The sequence below is a fragment of the Pristiophorus japonicus genome, chromosome 1 (assembly GCF_044704955.1).
Source record: "Pristiophorus japonicus isolate sPriJap1 chromosome 1, sPriJap1.hap1, whole genome shotgun sequence".
Taxonomy (NCBI): Eukaryota; Metazoa; Chordata; class Chondrichthyes; family Pristiophoridae; genus Pristiophorus; species Pristiophorus japonicus.
The window spans coordinates 345,333,625-345,356,182 of NC_091977.1; the positions used below are offsets into that span (position 1 = coordinate 345,333,625).

Sequence of the window (22,558 nt, forward strand, 5' to 3'; positions counted from 1 at the left end):
AATTTGTTCCAGAGTAAGTCAGTAGATACGATTTTTTTTTTTAGTTCTTTTTTTTTAAAAAGGGGGCGTTCCCAGACACTTAGGCCAGTTTTGGCCATTTATGCCACTTTGGCCAGCTAAAACCGACTCCAAATCGACTTAGGTCAGCGTATGTGGCCAGCTCTGAAAAACCTTGCGGGCAGTTAAGAAATCGGCGCAGGTTAGTACATTTAAAGCACCGAGTCTTACAAAGCACTAAACAAAGCATAAAAATAAGCATTCAATAACAAATAAAAAAATAGAAGGAAGCTGAAGACCTGCACCAAGACTTACAAAGCACTAAACAAACCAAAAAAGTAATAAGCAATCAATCAAAAATAGAAGTCCTACCTTTATGCCAGAATCAAGTTTTTTTTTAAAGTCCTCCCCCCCACCCCACCCCCCCACCCCCCCCCCCATCAAAACACTCTCCCCCCCCTCTACCCCAGCCAAAACTCTCCTCCTTGCCCCCCCCACTCCCACCCCCCCCCCCAATCAAAACTCTCAAGCACAACCATCAATACATAACAAATAAAACTGAAGTCTACCTCGGCCCGGGAACTCAGCAGGCCGGCCGGCCCATGCGGGAGGTCACTTGGCCGGGGATAGGGTGCAGCGAAAATCGGGGCATCCCTTCGGCCTCACAGCCCGCAGGACATGCTGGGAGGGCGAGGAGCATGCGCGCAGACTTCACTGCGCATGCGCGCAGCTGGCGGCAGTGCTTTCTGCACTGGCCTGTTGCTCTGCCCCCTACTTCACTAGCTACGCCATGCTGGAACACCGGAGAGTCGGCAGAGCGGGCAGGATGGGCCCCTTTTTTTCTGCACCGTTTCCAGCGTGCAAAGGTAAGTGCACCGAGAAAAGGGGTTGGGGAAAATTGGGCCCCATGAAACTACCGGATTATCATATAAACCCATCTGATTGACTAATGTCCTTTAGGGAAGAATATCTGCTGTCCTTACCTAGTCTTTACCCTATATGTGACTCTAGACCCAGAGCAACATGGTTGACTCTTAACTGCCCTCTGAAATGGCCTAGCAAGCCACTCAGTTGTAACAAACCGCTATGGAAAATTATAGTAAGAATAAAACCTGAAGAACCCACCCACCATCGACCAAGACATTGGATTTGGACATGATAAAGGCACACCTAGCCCAGTTGACCCTGCAAAATCCTCTTCACTAATATCTGTAACAAAATTGGGAGAGCTGTCGCACAGACTAGTCAAGCAACAGCCTGACACAGTCATACTCACAGAATCACACCTTTCAGCCAGTGTCCCAGACTCCTCCATCACCATCCCTGATTATGTCCTGTTCCAGCGGCAGGAAAGATCCATCAGAGGTGGCGGCACAGTGGTACACAGTTGGGAGGGAGTGGCCCTAGGAGTCCTCAACATTGGCTCCGGACCCCATGAAAACACAAGGCATCAGGTCAAACATGGGCAAGGAAACCTCCTATTGATTACCACCTACTGCTCTCCCTCAGCTGATGAATCCGTACTCGTCCATGTTGAACACCACTTGGAAGAAGCACTGAGGGAATCAAGGGCACAGAATGCACTCTGGGTGGGGGACTTCAATGTGGGGGACATCACCAAGAGTGCCCGGTGGCATCACTACTGACTAAGCTGGCCAAGTCATGAAAGGCGTAACTGCCAGATGACCTGCGGCAGGTAGTGAGAGAACCAACACAAGTAAAAGCTACTTGGCCTCGTCCTCATCAATCTACCTGTCGTAGGTGCATCTGTCTATGACAGTATTGGTAGGAGTGACCACAGCACAGTCCTTGTGGAGACGAAGTCCTGTCTTTGCACAGATGATGTTCCACAACCAACAGATCAGATCAAAGCTCTGCAGTCCTGCTACAGCCAGTCATGAATGGGGGTGGACAAATAAAAATTGAATGGGAGGAAGAGATTCCATGAATATCCCCATCCTCCATGTTGCCGGAGCCCAGCATGTGAATGCAAAAGACAAGGCTGAAGTGTTTGAAACTATCTTCAGTCAGAAGTGCCGAGGGAATGATCCATCTCGGCCACCTACTGAGGTCAAGTCATCCTTGACTCCGAGGGTCTGCCTAAGAGACGAAAGACTGAGGTCCCCACCACAGAAAACAGTCTTCAATCAATTTGATTCACTCCACGTGATATCAAGAAACAGCTGAACACATTGTATACAGCAGAGGCTATGGGCACCGACAATATCCCGGCTGCAGTGCTGAAAACGTGTGCTCCAGAACCAACCATGTCTTTAGCCAAGCCGCTCCAGTACAGCTACAACACTTGGATCTACCTGACAAAGTGGAAAATTGCCCAGGTATGTGCTGTCCATAAAAAGCAAGACAAATGCAATCCGGCCAATTACCACACCATCAGTCTACTCTCAATCATCAGAAAAACATTGTAAAGAGTTGTTGACAGTGCTATCAAGTGGCACTTACCAATAACCTGCTCACTGATGCTCAATTTGTGTTCTGCCAGGACCACTCGACTCCAGACCTCATTACAGCCTTGGTCCAAACATGGACAAAAGAGCTGAATTCCAGAGGTATGGTGAGAGTGACTGCCCTTGACATCAAGGCAGTATTTGACCGAGTGTGGCATCAAGAAACCCTAGTAAAATTGAAGTCAATGGGAATCGGGGAAAACTCTTCCCTGGCTGGAGTCATACCTAGCATAAAGGAAGATGGTTGTAATTGTTGGTCAATCATCTCAGCCCCAGGACATCGCTGCAGGAGTTCCTCAGGGCAATATTCTAGGCCCAACCGTTTTCAGCTGCTTCATCAATGACCTTCCCTCCATTATAAGGTCAGAAGTGGGGTTATCTGCTCATGGTTGTACAGTGTCCAGCCCCATTCACAACTTCTCAGATAATGAAGCAGTCCATGCCCACATGCAGCAAGACCTGGACAACATTCAGGCTTGGGCTGATAAGTGGCAAGTAACATTCACGCCACACAAGACCACCTCCGACAAGAGAGAGTCTAACCACCTCCCCTTGACATTCAACGGAATTACTATAGTTGAATCCCCCACATCAACATTCTGGAGGTTACCATTAACCAGAAACTTAACTAAACCAGCCACATAAATACTGTGGTGACAAGAGCAAGTTAGAGGCTGTATATTCCATGGCAAGTGACTCACCTCCTGACTTTCCAAAGCCTTTCCACCATCGACAAGGCACAAGTTAGGAGTGTGATGGAATAGTCTTCACCTGCCTGGAAGTACAAGATCTACAAGATGCACTGCACCAACTCGATAGCGCCTCCCAAACCCATGACCTCTGCCACCTAGAAGGACAAGTGCAGCAAGCGCATGGTAACACCACCAATCCAAGTTCCCCTCCATCCTGACTTGGGAATATATTGCTGATTTTTTTATCGTCGCTGGGTCAAAATCCTAACAGCACTGTGGGAGTATCTTCACCACACGGACTGCAGCGGTTCAAGAAGGCGGCTCACCACCACCTTCTCAATGGCAACTAAGAATGGGCAATAAATGCTGGCCTTGCCACTGGCACCCACATCCCATGACTGAATTTAAAAAAATGCACAGAGCATTTGTGATTTGCTATTTGTGTTGTATTACTTTCCACTGACTTCACCTGTACTCCAGTTGTATTTCAATTAGACACGATCCTGATCGAAGCTACGGTTCAGTTTTTTTTGTTTGAGGCTTTTATATGAATATTGCAAAGCTTTGCCATTCTTAATGATCACATTTGCGAAGATTATAGCTGGTTCCCAGAGCATATAGAAGAAAAGTTCGTTAAGGCAGTGGTGAAGGCACAAAGGAAGCTTTAATATAGAGATTAGGTAAATGGCAAATGTAAGAGGCTAATTGAAATCCTCTAATCTGTGACTCCAGTTGAAAGTGCTGCCTGGCACCATCAGATTGTCAATGCTACTTGACTTTAAGCAACTCATCTAGCTAATCTGGTATTTAAAAGATGGAGAGAGCTTCATTTTAAAAGAATTGAAAACAACTGCAAAGTAATGAGAGCTGTGTTAAATTTTAACTTGCAAAAGGAAATTTGAGCTGCAGGAATAATTTGAGAAAGCAAAATGCTCTTGTAAATAAGATATTGCTGGGGAGTTTTTTCTCTCATGTATGTATTCTAAATTCTTAAATTTCAGTCCGGAATGAACACCGTGCTGAATTAATTGGCTTCTGAAAAACAGGTAACTGCAATTTTTAAATTGATTCTCATCTTTGCAGTGACCACAGATCAGTTTTACAAACTAATATCAGCATCTCTGCAATGTGAAATTAATATGTTCTCGGTACACCCAGGATCACTGCATGGGTACACAGCAATAGCAGAGCAAATCTTTAATGGAACTACAGGTACAAGACTTGGCTTTGTTGAATATATTAATCGGTAAATTGCAGATCTTGGTCTTTTTATACATTATCTAGATTTGAATTTATTTGTTGCACAGTTTTGTCGAATTCCTAAATCCCCATGATATTTTGTCAGTCACTTCAATAGGACTGATAAACAGCCCTTTATGCTTGAGCACAGAGTCTAATTTCCTGCTTGTTTCTCTCACCTCCTCTTCTGTTTCTTTTTTCTTTTATAGTTTATATTGTTCGAGTTTTATTGTATCCCCAAAGACTGCTTTGAATAGAGCAGATCAAAGCTTTACAGCTGAACACCACAAATACTCAGGCTTATTTCTTAAAAATTAAACATGTTATGTTTGCTTGCACAGTGATCAGAGTGCTCTTTACGCTGATAACAATCAGTATGAACTTTCTTGCTGCTGATGTAATGATGATGAATGCTGTGACACTGCTGTTTTGGACAGCTCTTCCCAGAGGAGGCGAAGCAGTTGCTAATGAAATGAATAAAAGTAAGACTGCATGAGGAAAAAATGGGGGATAGCAAAAGAGAAACAAAGTGAGAATCAAGTCACAGTAGAAAACAAAACACAGCAATGCACAGTTAATGCAAAAATATGAAAATTGAGATGGGAAGAGATCCCAGAGTAGATGAGATGTTACAGCAGGATTGTAAGGAAAGAAAGGTCAGGCAAAGTTTATCAATTCGAATTGATAAATGGAAGGAAAAAGCAGACAGAAAAGGCACTGGACAAAGGAATAAAGCATGGCTCACGTTACAGGTGGCATAAATAGTTTTTTTCAGATCCTCACTTTAACCAGCAGTCACATTATAAAATCATGGGGTTATTTTACAAGGATTTATATTAGGCAAGAATGGTGCATTCCTTTAGTTTGCGCACCCCTTCCCTTTCAAAAGCTGTGCAGTGACCGTCAGGGAAGTCTACTGCAATTGCAGACTTTTATATTGCTGCATAAGTCAGCACGATCAGGTTTAGTGATTTGTTTTATGCACAGATTTTGATGGAATGCATTTTGACATCAATAAAGTTCTGATTTGTGCCAGTTTCTGCAAATTTGTCAAATGTCTGCTATGCTTTGGCTGTCAGGTATGTTTAAGGTTTCTGATCTTTGGCAGAAATCCATAATTGTGTTTTAAACAGAAAGACACACCTGTGGGATGATCGGTATTAGCAGGATTATGTTAAAAATAAGGTCTGGGACACTAGCTTTCAAACTTGTTCAAAAATACAAAAGGCACGGCTTGGCTGACTGTGTTTAGACTTTGAAATGTTAGAAAGCTACTTTTGCTGCTGTTTACCTGTGAGAGTTGATGTATATTGACAAATTCAAATTGCAATTTGCCTCAGCAATAACTGGAAGATAGACCTTTATTTCAGTGTTTGGTGATGAAATGCAAATTGAGACCATGGGGCAGGCTTTCAGGAAAGTTGGAGTTGTGCTGTTACTTATTCCTGCATCTTCGATTTGAAAAATTTCTTCCTAACAATGTTAGATTATAAGAGTAGTAGAAAAGTTTGCTCAAAATAAATTTAACAGGTTCTTTAACATATTACCGTAGCTCACTACACACTTGTGAAATCTTGTATAATATGAAGATGCGGATTTTAATTTAAAATATTGTTCCATTAAGGAATCCTAATTCATGAGTGACTGTGATTTATTTTCTGTCCCTTTCTTTTTCTTATAGTTGTGCTGGTGTTAAGAGCTGAGGTAATGAAAAATCACCATGGATGCCCAGTCACACAGCACTACTGCAGCTGAAAAGAAAAAAGTAGAAAATTCCATTGTAAAGGGATCTTCTCGCACAGATGTCAGTGAAAAAGCCATAGCCTCCAGTACAACGTCCAATGGTAAGTAGTGTAGTGTACGGGGATTTGCAAACAGTGAGAGCAGCAATTATATTTTTTTGTTCACTGCATTCCTCGTGAATGGATCAGCTGCACCTGGATTTTTGTTTGTTTTGGGAAAGTGTTGGTGGCGGGTGGAGGAAGAAAAATTTGGAATTAAAGTAATCCCTGTTATAAGCCCAACGCAGAGAAAATGTTCTTTCACGCTGCTGGGTTCTGTTCCAGTTAAAGCTGCTCTTTGTAATTTGATGAGATTTACCGTGATTTTTTTTCCTTCTTTAGTGGGCTGTGCAATTGCTGCATGAAGATTTGTGGCCAGTTGCACATACGTGCAAATTGATTTTCCTTCCTCCTTTAAATATGCACTGGAGTGTTGTGCCTGTTGAGCTGTCATTATTGAGTATGTGGTGCTTGCTCTATCTAGCCTTGTGTACACAGTTTCTTGTTTGTGCCTGGGGAGAATGGGCACAGGGAGCACAGATGATGGTAAGTGGCCTAAATTGGGGCCTACTGATTGGACCCATGACTTGCTGAGTCTTGGTGTCCGCTAATTAAATGTTAGATTCAGACTGGGGCACAAAAGCAACAAATTCCCTGTGTTACACATACAGAGAGGAAGACAGTAATAATTTGTATGCAGGGATGAGGGACTTCAATTATGTGGAGAGACTAGAGAAGGGAGGTTAAAGGAGATTTAATAGAGATGTCCAAAATTATGCGTGGTTTTGTTAAAGTAAATAAGGAAAAACTATTTCCACTGGTGGAAGAGTGGTAACCAGAGGACATGGATTTAAGATCTTTAGCAAAAGAATCAGAGGGGAGATGAGGAGAATTTGATTTACACAGCGAGTTATTATGATCTGGAATGCCCTGCCTGACAGGGTGGTGGAAATAAATTCAATAGTAACTTTCAAAAGGGTATTGGAAACATAGAAACATAGAAAATAGGTGCAGGAGTAGGCCATTCGGCCCTTTGAGCCTGCACCGCCATTCAATGAGTTCATGGCTGAACATGCAACTTCAGTACCCCATTCCTGCTTTCTCGCCATACCCCTTGATCCCCTTAGTAGTAACTCCTTTTTGAATATATTTAGTGAATTGGTCTCAAAAACTTTCTGTGGTAGAGAATTACACAGGTTCACCACTCTCTGGGTGAAGAAGTTTCTCCTCATCTCGGTCCTAAATGGCTTACCCCTTATCCTTAGACTGTGACCCCTGGTTCTGGACTTCCCCAACATTGGGAACATTCTTCCTGCATCTAACCTGTCTAAACCTATCAGAATTTTAAACATTTCTATGAGATCCCCTATCATTCTTCTGAACTCCAGTGAATACAAGCCCAGTTGATCCAGTCTTCCTTGATATGTCAGTCCCGCCATCCCGGGAATCAGTCTGGTGAACCTTCGCTGCACTCCCTCAATAGCAAGAATGTCCTTCCTCAAGTTAGGAGACCAAAACTGCACACAATACTCCAGGTGTGGCCTCACCAAGGCCCTGTACAACTGTAGTAACACCTCCCTGCCCCTGTACTCAAATCCCCTCGCTATGAAGGCCAACATGCCATTTGCTTTCTTAATCGCATGCTGTACCTGCATGCCAACCTTCAATGACTGATGTACCATGACACCCAGGTCTCGTTGCACCTCCCCTTTTCCTAATCTGTCACCATTCAGATAATAGTCTGTCTCTCTGTTTTTACCACCAAAGTGGATAACTTCACATTTATCCACATTATACTTCATCTGCCATGCATTTGCCCACTCACCTAACCTATCCAAGTCACTCTGCAGCCTCATTGCATCCTCCTCGCAGCTCACACTGCCACCCAGCTTAGTGTTATCCGCAAATTTGGAGATACTACATTTAATCCCCTCGTCTAAATCATTAATGTACAATGTAAACAGCTGGGGCCCCAGCACAGAACCTTGCGGTACCCCACTAGTCACTACCTGCCATTCTGAAAAGTACCCATTTACTCCTATTTTTTGCTTCGTGTCTGCCAACCAGTTCTCAATCCAGGTCAGCACACTACCCCCAATCCCATGTGCTTTAACTTTGCACATTAATCTCTTGTGTGGGACCTTGTCGAAAGCCTTCTGAAAGTCCAAATACACCACATCAACTGGTTCTCCCTTGTCCACTCTACTGGAAACATCCTCAAAAAATTCCAGAAGATTTGTCAAGCATGTTTTCCCTTTCACAAATCCATGCTGACTTGGACCTATCATGTCACCTCTTTCCAAATGCGCTGCTATGACATCCTTAATAATTGATTCCATCATTTTACCCACTACCGATGTCAGGCTGATAATTCCCTGTAAATCTACTTGAAAAGGATAGATTTTCAGGGCTGTGGTGAAAGAGCGGGGGATGTGGCTAATTGGATAGCGCTTTCAATGAGCTAGCACAGGCATGATTGCCTGAATGGCCTCTTTCTGTGATACAAGATTCTATGTGAATGTCCCTCACTTTTCCATCCTGCCCCAGGCTCCTTTCTGCTCTGATGTCCTCTGCTCTGAGCCTGCATTTGGGACCAGGTGGAATTTCACTGTGTAAACATATTTGGTGCGCCTGCTGCAGATGATCTTCATCTACTCAAGAGGACAGCTGACCCTTTATCATTTGTGAAGCTTTTTTTTTAAGATATGTTATTTGATGATGTTTGAACAGAGCTCTGAGCCTTAAAATGAGTTCTGCAAAAACAGTGAATCAGAGAGATGGGTTTGTCCTGTATAAGTTATTGAGTGCAGTGACTTACTGAAAGCTGCGTTAGTGCCAAGGATGTGGCTCTTTCCTTTAATCTCCTTGTTCTTATGTTCCAAAGGCAGGTGGACATTCCTGGCTTTCTTTTAATTGTGTAAGAGCTGATATTGCAGAGCTGCAGAATTTGAACTCTGCCAAGAGGAACTAAAGTTGTTAACATTTTTGGCCCTGTGTCCTTCTCCCCACAACCCGCCCCTGTCCCCCAGATGTCGTGACGCCGACGAATCCTTGTTTCACCCCCATCCCCTTTAATTTGCATCTTTCATTCTGTGGAGTCTGGCAAGAGGGAACAAAAAAAACTCATTGTTGGGTGGCAATAAAAAGAAGCAGTGGGGCTCGTGCAAGGAACACTTCCTATTGCAGTGGTAGCTCCTACTTTTCAGCCAGTGCTGCTGTAAAAGGAGTGCAAAACTTTTTACCCATTTATGGCCTCATGGTCAGAATGAAGTAATACGTGAGTCACGTTGTGTGGGTCAGAGTTGAAAAGAGGCAGTGAGCAATATAGAGAGCTTAGTCTGCATTTAACATTCTGAAAGGGGAGGAGGGGGATGGGGGTGCTCACATTATGATACAAGGCAGTCAGGAATGTCATGAAACCCAATCCACAGTGGCTGATAAGCATCTTTGACTCCCCTGGGACAGGCCAGGTTTTAGCCCTATTCTGAAAACCTTTCTCCCAAACCCCCTCCTCTCCCCTCCCCCAACCCATGCACCCACCGAAATGAAAAAGAAACATTCCAGAATTTGTAAAATTTCACTTTTATTTGTTACAAGCATGAACTGTTTTTTTTAGTTAGAAATGTATATTGCTTAAGAGTTTCTTTTGCTCAGTTACATTCTGGTTTCACAAAACCTCTGAATGTTTCTTTTTTCAAAAAAAAGTTTAAATTAATACTGCACTATTTAAAAGGAAAAGCTCTGTTTAATTTTGTTTTGAAAAGCCAGCACAATTTATTTTTCCACCGGTTTAACAGTCTGCTAACTGAACTTTGCAAGCTTTAAATGTTCATCATTCGACCTCATCTAAAATGTCTGATTCAGAATTATATTGTAGTGTAATAAAGGCTACGGATTTTCCACTAACTTTTTTTTGGGCCAGGCTAGCTCATGCTGTTTTTTTTTTCAGTTAATGTTGAGTACCATCCCAATTATTAAATCTTAGGAGACCATTCCTGTATCTTTCTATAAATGGTAGCTTCATCCCAAGTTCTTTCATCTCTTTTTCACCTCTCCTGGGTTGACAGTTGAAAAGGTCTGACTGTGCCACACAATGGTTTGATTGGTTTCTCTGGGGGATGCTTTTCCCTGCCTCATCATTCGCCAGGCAGGTGGACCAGAAAGTCTTCTGATTCTTTTGTTGCTTCTCAAAGTCTGGGGTCTTTGAGAGAATAAATCCACCGTCATGGGATAATTTGCTAAAGGAGACTGGATGAGGTTAGAGAAAAGCCTCTCCACTTGGATGCGGAATTAATGAAATACTGATGTTCCAGTCCTTGCAATTGAAAATCTCTGGGAATGCAATGGGTGGAGACGGCACTTGTTATGTTTTAAAAAAAAACTGTGCTCATTACTTTAGATTTATGAAGCTTAAACTAATGCAAAGTTTGTAAAATAAAAAGCACAGATCTTTACCCCTGTGTGTAATTTTGAGGTATTTAAAATTTGTGGGGTGGGGGCATATGTTCAAAGGAAAGTTCATGCAGAAAAGATCAACGCTCACATATACTCCTTAAGCCTTTAGATTACCCACTAACAGCAAATAGTAGGAATTCCATGTGACAGAAGTAAGCTTAAGTTAACACAGGATAAAAAGTAAATTACAGATAGGCTGTCCTCAACCATCTTTGTGGCTACAGATAAGGTTTCATTTCAGAACGGACAGACGACTTTTCCACTTACAGACCCATTCTGCTGCACCTGTGATAACAACTCCGGGATTCTAATTGAAATTGGTTTGAAAATGGATTTTTAGTTTTCTGTGTCTGTGAAAATATTGAATGGAGTCGAGCTGCCAGTAAGTATCCCAGACTGTGGAAATGTGGCAGGAAACTGGAATCATCTTTCAAGCCTGTATCAATGATACGACAGTTTTGTGATCTGTCATATTAATGAAATCATTGATCACTTGATGGAGTGGGTAATAAACTGCTTTCTGAGAATATTGTTCAGAAAGGCTGATCAAAGTCTGTGTAGATGAAAAAGTATAAAGCTCGAAATTGTCGAGCCACCTACATTAATAGGTGGATGGCAGCTTTTGTTGTATGGGTTTTCAAACAACACATATCTATTGATTTTTGAATTTGGCTTCAAATATACTGTTGAGGGCACATTAATCAAATTGTGGATGTTAACCTGGGCATTTTAACTTCTGAGCATTTGAACGAGTGCCGCTTCATATTTCTTTCTGTGTCTCTGTGTCATCTTTCTTCAATGCAAGAGGAAAAATTTCCTGGATTTTTCTCATTTATTTTACTGTAGCTCTGTCCTCTCTTGCTGACTCTACACCCTTTCATTTCCAGGCTCATTCTCTTGGCTCACTAATACATGTGTTATTGCTGCTGTATTGCTGTGACTGAGTACCTTGCACTTCATTTTTAAGACTTTACTCTTAAATATCACTGCTAAATCGACTAACTTTAAGATCAATAGTAAACATTTTGCTATTCATAGAGGTAAATTTATTTTGTGTTTTTTTCCAAGACAATTTTTACGTAGTACTTTACTGAAGCTGTTTAAAGGTGCTGTGGTGATAATTCAGTTGGCAAATGCACAATGAGTTATTTTGATCTGTACTCTGGTTCAATCCCTGAACTAGCTGATCTCAGTCAGGGATGTAGATGGGGCCTCTTAAATGCCCCTGGGCTAGGGAAAGAATTTCAGCCAGGGTTCCTGCTGGCGATCACTTCCTGTTGGAAGTAGAGATGTGTGAAAATCATGCAGGGAAAGGATCTGGGTTGTTTGATGCCACTTCCCTCCCATGGTCAAATTGCCAGCCAACACTCTACTGACATTCACAAAGGATGGGTATTTAAGTGAGGTACTGGAGGGCTGTTGGCAGCTATGGTACTATAGAGTACTACAGCAAGGCTATATTCCCGAGACATGGTGACAGTTGCCCAGATGCAGGTCAGAGTTTGGTTTTCAGCCATGTGGCACTGATTCTCCAACCTACCCTTGACTCGAGTGGTGCTCCATCCTAGGAGTGTGGGGTTGCCTAATATAAATATTTTTAAATATACGAACTCCCAAACTTATCAAACAGAGCACTGTGTAGCATCAGAGCAAGGGACTGCATATTACAGTAAAATGTTATGAGGTATTAATCTGTACCTGTGGTCCATGTGAGATAAATTGGTGACTGATGCAGCGAATTTATGCTATATTATAAAAATATTGTCTATTACCACCTGTTTGCCCACTGGTCATTGAACTGTAGCCAGAATTACATCACACTTCATTTTTTCTTCTCTGTGGTGTTCCAGTTAGCATCTCCCTGCTGTGGCACTTACTCCTCCTCCTCAAAAAGCAGTACAGAGTCTATTTACTGCTCATTGTGTTTCACTTTGTGATTGGCTAGTAGGAGGTGTATCTCTTTGATATGGGAGGGTGGGGGGTGGCGGAGGTGATCTCACTGGTCTGTCGCTCAACCCTGCTCCCTCTTCTGGCCTGATCATCAATCGTGGACAAATAGCCCAGGGAGGGTAAGCTAGATTTGGAGTATTGTGGCTGGAGTACCATAGCACCCTAATATGATTAATTCTAGACTAATTAAAAATATGTGCCCTGCATTTACATTTAAAGCATGTAAAAGGCTTTACACAGGCTGATCCATTTGTTTTACTGTACAGTGCAGGTTGCTTACCACAGGACAATGTTCCAACCAAGAGATTTTTACTGTAACTAGTTGGGGATGGGGAGAAGGAGTTTTATTTGTACGTGGTCTCATTGTGTTAGAGATTTAAGTGTCAGCTTGGCTCAATTGATGGTACTTTCGGCCCCGAGTCATAGTTCTGGGTTCATCATCATCATCATAGGCAGTCCCTCGGAATCAAGGAAGATTTGCTTCCACTTTTAACATGAGTTCTTAGGTGGCTGTACAGTCCAATATGAGAACCACAGTCTCTGTCACAGGTGAGACAGATAGTCGTTGAGGGAAAGGGTGGGTGGGACTGGTTTGCCGCACGCTCCTTCTGCTGCCTGCGCTTGATTTCTGCATGCTCACGGCATCGAGACTCGAGGTGCTCAGTGCCCTCCCGGATGCACTTCCTCCACTTAGGGCAGTCTTTGGCCAGGGTCTCCCAGGTGTCAGTGGGGATATTGCACTTTATCAGGGAGGCTTTGAGGGTGTTCTGGTAACATTTCCGCTGCCCACCTTTGGCTCGTTTGCTGTGGGTTCAAGCCCGACAGCAAATAATCAGACTGCAGTACTGAGGGAGTTCTATCTTTTGGGTATGACATGGAACCAAGATTCTGTCTGCCAGCTGAGGCAGATGTTATAGACCCTATGCCTTTATATGTAGAAGAAATGTCCTGGTCAATATTAATCCCTCAACCAACACCACTCCAACAAAACAATATTATCTGGTTAATCATCTGCTGTTTGTGGAACCTTGTTATGTTGTTGCAGTTGCCTAGATTATCACTTCAAAACTAGTCCACTGATTATAAAGTGCTTTGAGACACCCTGAGGATATGTATAAGGCACTATATAAATGCAAGTTCTTCTTTGTGAATGCACTGTCTAAAGACCCACCGAAGATTGAAGTTGCCATAGTAATTCATTGTCCTTGACAATTCAGCTGCTTTTCATGTAGGTGGTTAGTTGCTCGTTGATCTCTATTGGTGAATCCATTGTTAACCCGATGAAAGAGAGTTGAGCTGCAGATGCCCATCCGGTGGACTTCACTAATTGTGTCAGTTGCGAATGGCTCTGCCTTCCACATGGTGTGTAGTTATGCTTTTCTCTGGTATTTTATTTGCAAGCACTTGTTTTTGAAAACAATAACAATACCACAGAAGCATTACTGGAGCGCCGTCCCATGGCCATTTTGAAGATTGAGCGGCAGCCAACATGTTTGTATTCAGCCCTTGGTGGAGGAATAACCAATTTTTAACTGGTCATGTCTCTTGCTGAGACCACACAAGATGAAATTTGGGCATTTGGGTTGGTAGTCATCCTTCCCCTTCTTTAACCAGACAGACCCACGGTTTCCCTGCCCACAGCTGGTTAATTCTGTACAGCCAGCACGGCAGAGATGAAAATCAGAAACAGGGTTGTTTATTTCTGCTGCTATTGGCAGGAAGTAGCCCCCGTATAAGCTGCAAATCTTGGCACTCAAAGCTGCTTCTATATTGTGTTTAGTGCGAGGGCTGCTGGTTTCAAAAATGTAGGTGTCTCTAAGCTGGTGATAACCCAAGTAAATTTATCTGATTTGCTAAAGCCGGTTGGCGGGATGCCCTGTTTTATTTTACTGGCTTTAGTGAATCTGGCAGGTTTACTCTGGGGCTGCCACAGGTGGAAGACCCACGGATCGGGATTGGTGGTCTCTAGCACCCCACTGAACTGAAAAGAATGAAGACGCTTCTACGTTTGATCAACGTTAATTTTCAAAGCTATTTTTAACTGGGTTTTAAATTTGTGATATTCATGAAATGATATTTTTATTAAACAATTTATAAAGCTTGCCATCAAACTTCTGGGAGATGTCTTTCAGGTAGAATTGGTGACCTTCGGTATCTTCAGTCCGGTACTGGAGCAGGTGGTGACAAAAAAGGAAAAAAAGAAACATGCAAATCTCAAATAAAAGAAAATAACTTGCATTTATATAGCACCTTTCTTGACCTCGGGATATAGTCACTGTTCTAATGTAGGTAAGCACAGCAGCCAAGCAAGCAGCAACAAAATAAATTACCAGATCATTTGTTTTTAGGTGTTGTTTGAAGGATAAGTGTTGGCCAGGACATCAGAGGACCTCCCAACTCTTCTTTGAATAGTAGTATAGGATCCTTAATGTCCACCTGAGAGGTCAGATGGATCCTAACCGAAAGATGGCACCTTAGCCGAAAGACTTTGGAGGCAGACCCTCTCTCAGAACGCGATGGTGATCCTGTGCTGTGCCGGGTGCTGTTGGAGAAAAGGGCTCTGGTTGCAGTGGACTCGGAGCCCACAGCTGCACTTCCTGCTCCTGAGCAAATTGAAAATGGCAGGCCTGGCAGAGAAGCTGGAACAGATCCTTCAGTCCTTATTGTTAGAGGAAGGGGGGTTGGGGAAAGATTCCACGTTTTTAAACAGAATGACAGTTTAATTATATTTGCTGTTTAACTATATTGCAATTTCAGCCATTAACAGCTCACGTCTTGGCGGCACTGCTGCTTTTTAAATCAAACTGAAGTTTAATCTTAAGCTTTAATCCATTCCAAACATGCAAACTTATTTTGGTTCTTTATTTTGGAAACATAAATTGAGCTGGCAATTTTTGGAAAGGAATTTTATAATGATTTCATTATAGGGTTTGGTAATGTGAGTTCGAAGTGCTGTGCAGAGCTGTCAGGGTTAATTTAATCTGAGATTTGTATTTGAAAGCTGTGCAGTATGAATTTATTTTGCTGCTGTTACTGTGGAGTGTGTTTTGTATTCCTTTAGGATACATCATTTCTTTTTCCCTCCTTCCTGAGGAATGATTTGATGATTGCTCCGATTTCACTGTGTTTTGTCTCCGAGGTATTCTCTCCATTCTTTCTGTCAACCCAGGTCACTCCAACTGTGATTGTGGGCTTGAAAGAAGATCTGTGATCAAAGGCTTTAATGATATCATTGGTCTTTGGTGATTGATTAAGAACAGAAGTTCTGAAACATTTTACATGCTTGACTTTTTTCCCTCATTACTCCAGGTTGTGCGAGTTTCTTTTAACCATTAGTAAAGTTTATGTTTTGTTTTGCTAACTGAAGTTAATTAGATTACAATAAACACAACAGGAAGAATATCCTCACTGTTTTTGCTCTGACAATAGTGGTTTTGATATGGAGCAGGATTACATGGAGCCGATCAGAAAACAGTTGTGCACACCACCGTTTTAGGATAAATTTGTTTTAAATTTGAAGCACCTTTTGAAAGACCTTTCAACCAAGAGTTGGTGCTTCGTCACTTGAGCAGTATATATTTATATATAAAAAAAATACAATTATGTAATTTTGTTTTTTTTTAGCCAAGTCAGGGGCTTTGATGCAGTGCCCCCCCCTCGCCTCCCCCCTCCCCCCACCCCACCTTGATAGGGCGAGATTGTCCTTCCCGAGGTCCTCCCTGCCTGCCCCCAACCGCTTCCAAAATGAGATTATTCCTCCCCCTGTCAGGGCGAGATTGTCCCATCCCCATCCCCACCCTCAAACTGGGCCGAGGTCCCCCCCAACTCTGCAAAGGCACAGACCTAACCCTGCCAAAAAAGAGGCAACTGAAGAAAAGAAAAAGGATGGTCCTGTACACGCCCTGTAAAAATTGCATCAGGTACACCAAGTGTTTTAGTTTGATTGCACTTGAAATGAGAAGTTACAGAAATTGCAAACTTCCTCCCCCTTTGAAGAAGGCAAAATGCAGAAGGAGCCATCAATCACCATTTAACTTACTTCCTATGTTTTACCATTTGCTATTGCGGAAGATTGCCCCAAGCTTGTTTATGGTTTATTCCCTCCAGCACTGACTTCAGTTTGTGGACTGGCTCCTGCAATGGATTGATAACTGTGTTTATAGACTAGAGGGAGTATCCAAAGATAACAGAAAATGCAGATAGATTATTTTGATAAGCCACTGAAGCATTTATAGATAACACCTGGTCTTCAAGATGTGTTTGAATGGCACCTTTCATACAATTACCTTCTCATTTGCAGCACTGGAGTTCAGAAGAATGAGAGGGGATCTCATAGAAACGTTTAAAATTCTGACATGTTTAGACAGGTTAGATGCAGGAAGAATGTTCCCAATGTTGGGGAAGTCCAGAACCAGGGGTCACAGTCTAAGGATAAAGGGTATGCCATTTAGGACCGAGATGAGGAGAAACTTCTTCACCCAGAGAGTGGTGAACCTGTGGAATTCTCTACCACAGAAAGTTGTTGAGGCCAATTCACTAAATATATTCAAAAAGGAGTTAGATGTAGTTCTTACTACTAGGGGGATCAAAGGGTATGGCGAGAAAGCAGGAATGGGGTACTGAAGTTGCATGTTCAGCCATGAATTCATTGAATGGCGGTGCAGGCTCAAAGGGCCGAATGGCCTACTCCTGCACCTATTTTCTATGTTTCTATGTTTTGGGCAGTTTGTCTTTTAAAGTGAGCCTCAACACTGCCAGCCCATAACTTACTGCTCACTGTTCTGAAGATTCGATTGAAGGTCGAACTTCATTGAGTTTGCAGTCAGAGATTTGGGGACCTTCCTGTTTGTAGACGATTGATGCTGCTATTGTATTTAAGCAGTGTAATGCACCTTATTAACACAAGCACATATGTAACTTAGCATTCTGGCTGGCCGTCTGTTCCTTTTGAATACTCTTACAGCAAAATTCCAAATTTCAGTATCATTAATTTAACCTATTAACAATCACTGTACCGAGATCAAAAATAGAACTTGTTAATTTGAGGAATATGAATTGGTTTTGTGTGCTCTAATTTTGCTTTTTAAAAAACTGTTAATTGGATTCTCTAGAAAATAAGTTTGTTTTATGGAAAGTGCACATTCGCATATATTTATGAAACCATTGTACATTTTGATTGCACAGTCCCTGTAGGCATGGAGCTGGTGATGCTAATTTTATGGCGGCTTGCTTTTTAAAAATTATGAATTGAAGTTTTCACCATCATATGGATTGGAAAGCTGCAGAAAACAAATTACTCTCTTTTAATGAACTTTTTCTTGCCAAACTGTGGCTTTTTCCCACGAGATTCCAAAATATTTGACTTTTTTTCAAAGGCAAGTTGTAATCAGATCGGTGTACAAATATCCAACATTAAAGCCGGTATGTTAAAAGTTGTTTACTGCAGTGCAGCTATAGTAAAATGCTATATGCACTTTGCGCTAATGAGGGATTTCCTTTTGAAACTCTGCAGTTTTCTTTTCCTGAAAACGTATACCCTTTTGGATTGGTTGAACTAGTTCCTAATGGTTGACCTTCTTACTAACAGCTAATATAAACAAGAACTCATGTGCCTCCATTTTTTAAATGCCCCAGAGGAGTTGGTGATGTTGAATGGCTTTATTGTACCTTTTGAGGTCCTGTGTGTACTTAAGCCAAGATACAGATGAGCAAAGTGTCGATAGCTGTCTATATAAACACTTTGTGCAGACAATATGCTCTTGGAGGAAGGGATCCCTTTTATAAGAGTTACTATTTTTGGATGTGTCACTTGCTTTTGTTGAAAGTGGGAAATGGCGAGTTTGTAAGGTTAATCTGAAGGAGCAGTCAACAAAGAAAGCAGCAAATCCATTGTCACCTCTTCGAGCAAATGATTAACATTTCACTGGTTTAGATAAAGACGAGCCATCCCAAAAACAGCTAATAAGGACTAATTATGTTCTTTGCATAATGGTGCCACAATACACATTGTTCTGCTCCTGCTGGGCAGTTTAACAATTTGTCCTCAACAAAGATAAATAACAATTTCCTGATAGAATAATCGAGGGTTTGAAAACCTGATGCTGCTGCTCTCAACTTACGCAGATACAATGGTAAGTACTGCAGGGAATAGAATACGGCCAGGATGATCTCCTGGACTAGTGCCGATCGCCTGGATGGGTCGGAGAGGAATTTTCCCACATTTTTTCTCCCTAAATTGGCCTGGGTTTTTATCTAGTTTTTGCCTCTCCCAGGAGATCACATGACTCCGGTTGGGGTTGGGTGTAGAGGTTGTCAGTATAAGGAGTGTCGCAGTTGTGTGAGGCGGACTGGTTGGGCTGGGTGCTCTTTACCTTTCCGTCATTGTTCATAGATTTATATGTAACCTTTAGGACTGCTGACCAAGGGCCGTGCGGCTCTTTGTCAGCCGGCACGGACACGATGGGTCGAAATGGCCTCCTTCTGCGCTGTAACTATCTTTGTTTCTATGTTTCTTGCCGGAATTCCTAGATTTCTATGTTTTAATCAGTGCAGTTTATTTTCTGCTCCAATTTCCTGAAGGGAGTGACTCGTGCTATGGTACAGTTCCACAAGTGCCAGTGGTGTACTGAAGTGTAAACTCGGATGTGCAACGTATATCCATTAAAAAAAAATTTGGAGGTAAAAGTATGTTGAACAATAACTTGCATTTATATAGCCCCAGTAACGTAGTAAAACATTCAAATGCACTTCGCAGAGTGCAATCGGACAGAAACTGACACTGAGCCAAAGAAGGAGATGTTAGGACTGGTGACCAAAAGTTTGGATAAAGAAGTACATTTTAAAGGGGGGGGGGTCTTAAAGCAGGAGAAAGGTGGAGAGGGTTAGGGAGGGAATGCCACAGTTTAGGGCCGAGACGGCTTTAGACACCCTTTTTGGGAGAATGTCATTTCAGGTATGAAAAGTTGACCCACTTTTCATTTTTGTAGGTTAAGTCATAAATAAGGATTAAACGTAATGGGGTGGATTTCCGTGGGGTTCTCCCAATCATCAACCGTAGCTTTGAGGGAAGGTTTCGTGGAAACCCTGGAGAAAGGGTGCAAATGGTTTCTGCAGGACATCCATAGATCTTCCACAAAAGTTATAAAGAAACAAGAATCAAGAAACAGATTGTATTCTTTATCTTATTAATAATTGAGGACTCCTAATAGTTTTCTATCCTGGTTATGATTTCTTTTTGTAGGAAGGAATATATATGTCAGCAAATATTTACATATATAGAAAAGTCTACTCCAAATGTAAAATGTATCAATTAAATTGTAAAAATTAGTTTTTTTTCTGGGGGAGCCCATACACAGACCCATCCGAGAAAATAAATCCTGTATGTGATGTACGGTTTACCCACTTCGAAAATCGGCACTGCCCCACTGACCAGTGCTGCTAACATTATTGGAACTCATGCAGTCTCTTGTGTGGGACCATGTCGAAAGCCTTCTGAAAGTCCAAATACACCACATCAACTAGTTCTCCCTTGTCCACTCTACTGGAAACATACTCAAAAAATTCCTGAAGATTTGTCAAGCATGATTTCCTTTTCACAAATCCATGCTGACTTGGATCTATCATGTCACCTCTTTCCAAATGCGCTGCTATGACATCTTTAATAATTGATTCCATCATTTTACCCACTACCGATGTCAGGCTGACAGGTCTATAATTCCCTGTTTTCTCTCTCCCTCCTTTTTTAAAAAGTGGGGTTACATTATCACAAAGGGGATGGAGTATAAAAGCAGGGAAGTCTTGCTACAGTTATACAAAGTATTGGTGAGGTCACACTTAGAATACTGCATACAGTTTTGGTTCTCATATTTAAGAAAGGATATACTTACTTTGGAGGCAGTTCAGACAAGTTTCAATAGGTTGATTCCAAAGCAGGAAACTATAGATCAGTTAGCCTAACATCTGTGGTTGGGAAAATGTTGGAGTCCATTGTTAAAGAAGCAGTAACAGGACATTTGGAAAAGCAAAATTCGGTCAGGCAGAGTCAGCATGGATTTATGAAGGGGAAGTCATGTTTGACAAATTTGCTGGAAACGCTTTGAGGATGTAACGAACAGGGTGGATAAAGGGGAACCAGTGAATGTGGTGTATTTGGACTTCCAGAAGGCATTTGACAAGGTGCCACATAAAAGGTTACTGCACAAGATAAAAGTTCACGGGGTTGTGGGTAATATATTAGCATGGATAGAGGATTGGCTAACTAACAGAAAACATAGAAACATAGAAACATAGAAAATAGGTGCAGGAATAGGCCATTCGGCCCTTCGAGCCTGCACCGCCATTCAATGAGTTCATGGCTGAACATGCAACTTCAGTACCCCATTCCTGCTTTCTCGCCATACCCCTTGAACCCCCTAGTAGTAAGGACTACATCTAACTCCTTTTTGAATATATTTAGTGAATTGGCCTCAACAACTTTCTGTGGTAGAGAATTCCACAGGTTCACCACTCTCTGGGTGAAGAAGTTTCTCCTCACCCCTTATCCTTAGACTGTGACCCCTGGTTCTGGACTTCCCCAACATTGGGAACATTCTTCCTGCATCTAACCTGTCCAAACCCGTCAGAATTTTAAATGTTTCTATGAGATCCCCGCTCATTCTTCTGAACTCCAGTGAATACAAGCCCAGTTGATCCAGTCTTTCTTGATATGTCAGTCCCGCCATCCCGGGAATCAGTCTGGTGAACCCTCGCTGCACTCCCTCAATAGCAAGAATGTCCTTCCTCAAGTTAGGCGACCAAAACTGTACACAATACTCCAGGTGTGGCCTCACCAAGGCCCTGTACAACTGTAGCAACACCTCCCTGCCCCTTTACTCAAATCCCCTCGCTATGAAGGCCAACATGCCATTTGCTTTCTTAACCGCCTGCTGTACCTGCATGCCAACCTTCAATGACTGATGTACCATGACACCCAAGTCTCATTGCACCTCCCCTTTTCCTAATCTGTCACCATTCAGATAATAGTCTGTCTCTCTGTTTTTACCACCAAAGTGGATAACCTCACATTTATCCACATTATACTTCATCTGCCATGCATTTGCCCACTCACCTAACCTATCCAAGTCACTCTGTAGCCTCATAGCATCCTCCTCACAGCTAACACTGCCACCCAATTTAGTGTCATCCGCAAATTTGGAGATACTACATTTAATCCCCTCATCTAAATCATTAATGTACAATATAAACAGCTGGGGCCCCAGCACAGAACCTTGCGGTACCCCACTAGTCACTGCCTGCCATTCTGAAAAGTACCCATTTACTCCTACTCTTTGCTTCCTGTCTGCTAACCAGTTCTCAATCCACGTCAGCACACTACCCCCAATCCCATGTGCTTTAACTTTGCACATTAATCTCTTGTGTGGGACCATGTCGAAAGCCTTCTGAAAGTCCAAATACACCACATCAACTGGTTCTCCCTTGTCCACTCTACTGGAAACATACTCAAAAAATTCCTGAAGATTTGTCAAGCATGATTTCCCTTTCACAAATCCATGCTGACTTGGATCTATCATGTCACCTCTTTCCAAATGCGCTGCTATGACATCCTTAATAATTGATTCCATCATTTTACCCACTACCAATGTCAGGCTGACAGGTCTATAATTCCCTGTTTTCTCTCTCCCTCCTTTTTTAAAAAGTGGGGTTACATTGGCTACCCTCCACTCCATAGGAACTGATCCAGAGTCTATGGAATGTTGGAAAATGACTGTCAATGCATCCGCTATTTCCAAGGCCACCTCCTTAAGTACTCTGGGATGCAGTCCATCAGGCCCTGGAATTTATCGACCTTCAATCCCATCAATTTCCCCAACACAATTTCCCGACTAATAAGGATTTCCCTCAGTTCCTCCTTCTTACTAGATCCTCTGACCCCTTTTATATCCGGAAGGTTGTTTGTGTCCTCCTTAGTGAATACCGA

The 22,558-nt window shown here is 42.3% G+C and overlaps 1 protein-coding gene across 1 annotated transcript in view; it reads left to right on the forward strand.

Moving 5' to 3' along the window:
* The window catches only part of LOC139273346 (transcriptional activator GLI3-like), a 520,381-nt gene that overhangs the window by 42,767 nt on the left and 455,056 nt on the right, over positions 1–22,558 (forward strand). The window contains exon 2 of the mRNA XM_070890175.1: positions 6,078–6,240. Coding sequence (XP_070746276.1) covers positions 6,117–6,240 — 124 coding nt within the window. The 5' untranslated portion in view covers positions 6,078–6,116. The remainder of the gene's footprint in view (positions 1–6,077; positions 6,241–22,558) is intronic.